Source organism: Atta cephalotes (assembly GCF_000143395.1).
Source record: "Atta cephalotes unplaced genomic scaffold scaffold00001, whole genome shotgun sequence".
NCBI lineage: Eukaryota > Metazoa > Arthropoda > Insecta > Hymenoptera > Formicidae > Atta > Atta cephalotes.
This window is the reverse complement of record NW_012130065.1, coordinates 4,306,077-4,314,494: the sequence shown is the minus strand read 5'-3', so window position 1 is coordinate 4,314,494 and position 8,418 is coordinate 4,306,077. Positions and strand designations below refer to the sequence as shown.

Here is an 8,418-nt window from a genome sequence, read left to right as displayed (position 1 = left end):
GAGAGAGAGAGAGAATAAGCTGCAAAAATAAGATTGCAAAATTGTAATATCCAACGATGAAATCACAAACGAGAGATATTCATATCAACAAATAAATAATCTTGTTAAACAGAAAAATTATAACGAGGTCTCATCGCATAGTAACAATTAAATATAATAAAACTATTCTTAAATAAACTATTCTTAAATAAATAATAATAATAATATTGTAATATGTAAAAATGGAAAACAAATTCAATATTAGTAATTTATTAGTAATTAATAAGAAATAGTAACAAATGATATTAAGTATTTATTATATACCTATTAAGCATTCACTAATTAATAGTTTTTTAATGAATAATGAAAGATGTATATTATATTAAAAAAAGTAAAACAGATATAAATGATCTAAACACAAAGAAACGCGCTTTTACAATTTATTTCAACTTATATTTAATATCCTAATAAAATTCGCTAGTAATATTTGCATTTTCATAAAAATTTTAATTTAAAATGCTTTTCATTGATCACGAAATTTCGATGTTATTTCAAGTAATTTAAAAAATGAGACAACGTGTCGAAATTAATAAAATCTAAGCGGAAGATTTATATCTAGCGAGAATTTAATTCGGAAGGCCAAAAATTTGAAACTAGGTTTGATATTCTATGCACGTCGCTAATATTTCATATTTTGGCTGAAAACGTGGCTAAAGTAAAGTGAGGTGAAAATCAAGAAAAGAATCGAGAAGAGAATCAAGGGAATTAATATCGATGATTCAAGCGGGTTGAAATGATTAAGACCACCGTTCGTTCGCACAACATGATTCTAATTAAATTTGCAGCTTAATGCGGTATTACTAATGAACAATTTCACGATATTATCATGTCGGTATAACCACGACATAGTAATTCGGAAATAAGCGAGGTGGAACAGTTTGAGGATTACATGATATGTATCATGGAAGGTTAATTGTATGTAATAGAGATAGGAAGTTCGTTTACTGACAACATTTGTCAACGATAAATAACATCGAGTATTTATTATTCTAGTCGATTTCGTATTCTTTCCACATCGTAGTTCAGAGAGAGTTATAGAATCGACAGCATTGTAAATATAAAATTTGTTTTTATTGTTGCACTGAATTTGCTAGAACTTTTCTTCTTATTTTCGCTATGTATGAAACATGATAGAATAAAGCAAGGTAATTTGGATAAGTTAAAGAAATTTTAAAATTTTATAAAAGATTGAGGTCGCTTAATGTATTTAATCAAACATACAAAATATATTTCGTATATGTGAAATATTGAATACACTATGTAACCTCAATATTTTATATAATTTAAAAATGTATTAACTTATCCAAATTACCCTGCTTTATCCTATTGTACTTTAAATAAAATGAGTATACAATAAATGAGTATTAAATAAAATGAGTATACTAATTTAATTATAAAAAACAAATCTATATACACTGTTATTTATAATGTCAATTATACCCAATTTGAGTTATTTTTAATCATTTCTACAGGTCTCCGCTATTTCTACTCAATGTATCAATTTATCTAAAATAATAAAGCTAAACGATTTAATTGAAAAAAATATTAAATTTGATTCAAATTTAGTTTATTTACTAATTGCATACATTAATATGGATAACATTGTTTTTTTTTAACCAATTCAATCACAGAAATGGATTTATTTATACTTTGATATATATGAAAGTTAAAAATAACAAAATAATATTTAGCTCAGGAGATTGGATTATCATTGTTCCTTTAACATCTGACAATGTAGACTTGTCGGAGGAATTTTTGAAAGACAGTCCTAAAAATCTTTTTTAAATTATTAAATGAGATGGAATTACTCGGACGATGTATTGATTCAAAGATAATACGCAATAATTATCTTAATAGCTTCTAAGTCATTGGCGCGATGCTGTGAAACGAACGCCGCTTGTATATTCATCGCACCGAAAGGAAATTAAATTAAGTGTAATCACCAAATATAATTTACAGCCTGTACGATGGAATTGTAAAGGTTGAAGCGTAGAAAATCATTGAATAATTATTATCATGTAGATTTTATCAATTAATTAATCCGCAAATAGTTGAGCACTGTGAGAGTTTCGCTTGAATAAAAAAAAATCAGGTTTTTCTCACAAAGCAGTTACAAACATTTTCTTTATCTATCATTACGTGTATAATCCTGTCATTAGAATGTATTATAAATATAGAATCCCAAACCATTCATGCTTTGTTTGCATATTCGTTAATCGACTTGTAGTTGATAATTGGCAAAAATGGGTATTTGACGTTACACGTTAATTATTAATATAATACATTCGTCATTGATAATTCGTCATTAACAATTCGTCATTCGACGAATTTTATTCGAAGTGAAGCTGCTTTTCCGCGACTCAACACGATATGAGTAACGAATTAAATTTAATACCACACGTTTGGAAAATTGCATATTTATTGTAAATATTGTATAAATTGCATATGTACTTATTCTGTCGAATTAAATCGTTTGCAAAGTGAGTTTATATTGGAAATTAATTGATAGGATCAATAATGTCACGAATTTATATTTTCCAAACTTTTCAATTGAAAAAAAACCAAAGGGAAAAACATTCCAATTATAATTTTATCTTAATGTACAGGATGACAAAAAAATTTGTAACAAATTTAACAAATCATTATCCAGATATGTTATTATTACTTTGACGTTAAAATGACGTTAAAATGACGTTAATAAAATGACATTAGCTTGCTACCTATATATTAAAAGAAAATAAAATCTAAAATATTAGTTACATCTTATTCAATATAAAAAAAACTCTGCACTAACAAATTTTCATCAATTGTTTATGCCAATATAAAGCCGTTATTAAGAATTTGCTACTAATAAGAAATTCGCCCCAAATTATACTTAGCTGTTATTATATGCAATATTACACCTGATGTTCTTACATCATAATTTCTTAGTTCATTTAGAATTATCAAGTTGTGACTACGTTTTCTTAATATAAAAGCTCCCCACAATCTTGGAGATCTCACAAAATTGGAGACTCCAGATTATACAATTACATTAAAAAATTACATAAAAAACAATTACATAAAAAATAAAATTACATTAAAAAACAATGTCGAATTGTTAGAATTAAACTTAGACTAATCCTTTACAAAGTTTTATAAGTATGAGTGCGCGCGCGCGCGCGCGCGTGTGTGTGTGTGTGTGTGTGTGTGTGTGTGTGTGTGTGTGTGTGTGTGTGCGCGCGCGTGCGGTTTTGATGCTGGTATGTAGTGATGTCACGTAAATTGTATACGTATAAGAGTTATTAAATCAGTGAAATCAATGATTTCGCCGGAGTTCAGTTTTCAATTTAAGATTCCTTAAAACTTATATTATCATATAAATTTATATTAAAGATAAAATTTTGAATATTAATTATCAGCAATTAGCAATAATCAGTAAATTTTACAGGTTTTATTGATAATAATAATGTTAATAGCATTATTATTCAACAATTAATTAATTCAATGTTATTGTTATTTCAGTTTGTGATTATGATATATATCAGGTCTGGCAAACCGAATCGCCGCATAGTTTAGAGAAATGATAATTGTATTTGTATAATTGTATAAAAAAAATATTACTAAGCATCAAGATCCTTTAACCGAAAATGATAACCTTCTCTTATTTGTATTAATTATTAATTTTGGTATTTAATAAGATATTAACACTCTAAAGTTTTTTATAAATATATGTTACTAATAATTTGATACACATAAAACTTTGTTGTTGCTTGTTTGTTCATCCTATATATATAATTTCCTTTTGCGCATTTTTAAGATATGCTGTATAACAATAGATATTAACGCGGTTAGTTTACCTAAAATCGTCCACGTGACGATTTCAATTAGTCATAAAAATTGTTACGTGCGGCAATATTATAATTACATCGTAACCCGTTACATAAAGCGAAACGGAAGATGACGAGGCTTTGCGATCTATTTCTCACGTTCGCGATGTCTATTAATCATTTTGTCACCAACACCGTGATGCTCCGAACTATTAGCTTCTCAGAGACAGGCAGAAAATCTCACGCGAAAGTCCGATCGTATTCGCGTGTAAATGATTGCACGACTTTTCCGCGATTTACCGAGAATTTTTCCGGTAAATATCACGAAACTTGAAAGTCGATATTCACCTAAACTGTCAAAACAGTAAGAGCACCAGAGAATTCGTTTTTTTCGTCTCTGAAGAGATTTTTCATCTCCTGTCACAATTTCCAGGATGAATGTGACAACACGTGACATTAAAGTCAAAATCACGATATTTTAATCATATTTATATTAATAATATATTTTTAAAAAATGATACCTCAAATATTCAATCGCAAATTCAAAATAATTCAAGATTTCTGTTACAAATAAAGTTTTTGTAACCTTAGAAAGATTTTTATTAATTAAATATTATTAAATAATTATTGTTATCACGTAATCCATAAACTATTCGTAATTTTAGAAATTGAAAGTACGCTGTCAGCGCTATTGTATCATTCTATCTTTATCATTAGACGTAAACCAGAATAAAATAAAACAATAGCTAATAACGTATTCCCCATTACATATCCAAAAATGTCTCTTTATTATTCAAGACATTATTAAATAACATTACAAATGCTAAGATATATGAAAAAATTCAGATGTCGCGAAACATATGAGCGTTCATTAAATATTCAAGAGAATTCTGAACGATCGATAGAACATTCACGTGATTCGTCGAATCATCCTCAAGTATCAGATAAATATCTAAGAAGAGGTTGGGGAATAATTATGGAATGTATTCACATCATATCTACATATTCTCGACATATAGTGGAATATTCATTACACATATCCAAGAATATCCAAGAATATATCCGCTCCAATCGTTTCCGAGCACACAATATGAACGGACTATGACGATCGGGTGAAATGTACCTTTGACATTTTCCATGAAGAATTTCGTACGAACATCTGGTGATTCCGAAAAGTGCCATAGTGCGTCGGGTAATGCCGTTTCTATCAATGTAGTTTAATTTTAATCTTGGTTCAACTAACTCTTCATCTTTTTCTCGTTCTAAGAATTAAAATTAAAAAAAACGAGGAGTTAATTGAACCGAAAGTAAAGTTAATTTACATTGTAGTAAGTAAATTTACGTTGGTAAAAACGGACCCAAAGAGAAATGAGTGATTCTTTCTTCTCGCGCGAAAAAGATCGTCTTGCATCTTTTCGTGATAACATTGCATTCACAGAATCATATACATAATAGATATAAACTATGCATTCCTTGATTTTAACTTGTTAAAAAGAATTGAGTGAATCATCTCTTTTCAACGCTCAGTATCTTTCAACTTGAGAAAAAGAAAGGAGAAATGTTTCTACCTAACTCTTTCTAAAACCTATGAAGTAATAACTTCATAGAAATACAGTTTATTTTTAATACGTTTATGGTATTGGAATTCGCTTTTTTAATAGCTATAAATACATTCAAATCTCTCTAATCTTTGATAGATCCAAATCGGACGAACCTTTGATAGTTATATTCAAATCGGATGAAACTTTGATAGATATATATGTTCGAATCGGATAATTCTCGAGCTATAAGCTCGTTTCGCGGGTGGGCGGGATATTTTTGTTCCTCCTCTGTATCGGGTGAATACTTCGCGACGCGACGTAATCGGCATCCTTGACAGAGAGCACTTTCTCCGACGCGTCGATGGCGAGAGCTCAACGCCAGCAACGATCGATCGATCAATCGACCAGACAAGCAAATCTGATCTTAGATCGTCTTCCGGAGAAGTTGTCTGATTTGCCTCTTGCGATACTTGATAAAACTACATACCTATCAGACTAGGTATGTAGATTCAATCTCGGTTTAGTTTTCAACTCTTTCTAAAAAAAATGAACAAAGATAAAAAGTAAATTACACCGAAATTTAAAAAAAGTTCTACAGGTATAGAAATATATATGAGATATAGAAATATATATGAGGATTTGAAGATTAAAACCTGACAAATCAGTTAATTTCAATTTTAATTCTCTATTATGTTCTAATTTGATAAATTCTAATCTTCAATTCGCAATTTTCGATCCTTAATGTATAACAGTCCATTACTAATGTTTGAACAGTCCATTACTAATGTAAATTAATTTTAATCTCGAGGTTCAACTTATTTCTAATCAATTATATCTGTCTCTCTCGTTCTAAGAATTAGAAAGAGATAAGGAATAAATTAAATCGAGATTAAAATTAATCTATATTGATAGAAAGACACGAGACGAATTAGAATTTGCGTATTAAAACTTCCAATCACAGATAATTTTAATTTTAATTCTCTATTGTGTTCTAATTTAGTAAATTCTATCGTCAATTCGCAATCCTCAATTGCCAATGTATATATAATAAAGTTTATTGTCTATTTTTCACAATGTAAATTACTTTCAATCGCAATTCAAATTATATACTCTTTATCAACTTAACTTTTTTTAATTCTAAAAATTATTATAAGAGTAAATTAAAACAACAAGAGTTACGTTATATTGGAAGAAAGAAATTGAGATTATAAAATCAATTTACGTTGGTAGAAATAGATATCAGACTTTATTATTATATCGGAAGTTGAAAATTGCGAAGTTAAAATTTTTAAGACAATTAAAGATTAGAATTTTACAATCAGAGAGGATAATTTCAATTTCGATATATTTTGTTCTAGTTAAATGAATTTTAATTCTAATTCGCAATTCTCAGTCTTCAGTATATATATAACAGTTCATTTTTACTAATGTAAATTAACGCTTATCATACAAGATCGGGTCACTAGTGATCGAATGATTCCTGTTCGTGCAAGTTTCTTTGAATCTTTCGATAATTATAAATTGTACTACATTTTATTTTCCAAAATGAAGTTTCAATATTTATTCTAGAAAATTGACAGTATGTTGGTGAATTTTTAGAGATTTTTTTAATCATTCTAAATAGGTGATAAAAACGGATGGATGAGATACCAAATTATACCTTACATTATAAGAGTTAATTTTAATTTCGATTCAAAACTTACTGTTCAAAATTAAAGATTTTTCTAGTTCTAAGAATTAGAAAAACATAAAGAGTAAATTAAACCGAGATTATAGTACTCATTGTAATTACATTGGTCTCTACATCAATAGAAAAGAGCCCGAAACGAGTTTAGCTCAACGATACATTCCTTCATCCGCTTTCTCCTTGTAACGGCCCAAACAAAACTAAACAAAATAATCGTTCAACTTGTCGAATATAGAAATTCGATTGAATGTCAAAGAAGAAGAGCAAGAAAGTGGACTGAAAAGCTATTGAGCGGTGCGGCTAACAGGAACAAGCTTTCGAAGACGCCTCTCTCGAGAAGAGGCGACCGAAAGCACATACGCACGCATGCACGCATCCAGACATTTATTTACGTCGCGCGAGGGGAGTGAATCCCTCTGTTGTCTGCTCACCCGGAACTCGTCGCGATCGAAGCAACGAGGACGACCTAGAAAGCGAAGAAATCCCGTTGCACTTAACACGACGTTTAAAATATATACGAGAAATACACAGGCTCGCGAGAATATCTCTCGCATGTATCTACAAGTGCTCTCCCGAGCATCTGGGAGGCGTTTTCCTCCTAGAGCGTGCAGGCTAAACACTCGTTGCTCCGTCTTGCGTTCCAAAAAATAAGACAACAACGATGTGCCACAAGATTGAATCAAAGAAAGTAAAAAAAAAATGAGGAAGAAATAGAAGATTAAAGCCCCATTGCACCAACATTACTCTAATTTTAAGCGGGGCTTAAAACTCTCTTTGTCCCCTTCTCTTTTCAGTTTTAAAACAAGATAGAGAGAGTTTCGTTTAAAATCAAAGTAATGTTGATGCAATCGAATCTGAGTGAAAGGAATCAAAAAAGACAGAATCGCAAAGTCCCAGTTTCCTGAATTGACAGGTGAACGTCTTACCTGACTTTCCCACCGCAAAATTGACAGTGTGCGCCCTGCCAGCCCTCGCGACACACGCAGATGCCATTTTCGCAGACGCCGTTGACACAGGTGTCAGGGTCGCAGCCCGCGTCCAACGTCGGCGACGACGAGGAGGTGGAGGCGGCGGCGCTTACGTGGACCACCCAGCAGACGAGTGCCACCCACAATAGAAACGGTGCCCACGGCACCGTCGCGATCGCGTTGCCGCCGCCGCTGCCGCCGCCGCTGCTGCCATGGCCACACCGACAACGACACCGCCACTGCCGATCGCAATTCTGCTCGCGGTTATGATCGAACCACGCGCCGTCGCCGTCGTCATCGTCGACGTCGCGACGACGTTTCCGACGGTACTTGGATTTATATAGGAACAAAAACATCTGCACGATCTCTGCCAT

General features: G+C 31.4%; 1 protein-coding gene across 1 annotated transcript in view; it reads right to left on the bottom strand.

The window, feature by feature from the left end:
- LOC105618072 (attractin-like protein 1) overlaps window positions 1–8,418 on the bottom strand; it is a 30,138-nt gene extending 21,720 nt beyond the window's left edge. The window contains exon 1 of the mRNA XM_012199614.1: window positions 8,003–8,418. Within this exon, the coding sequence (XP_012055004.1) occupies window positions 8,003–8,418 (416 nt within the window). The remainder of the gene's footprint in view (window positions 1–8,002) is intronic.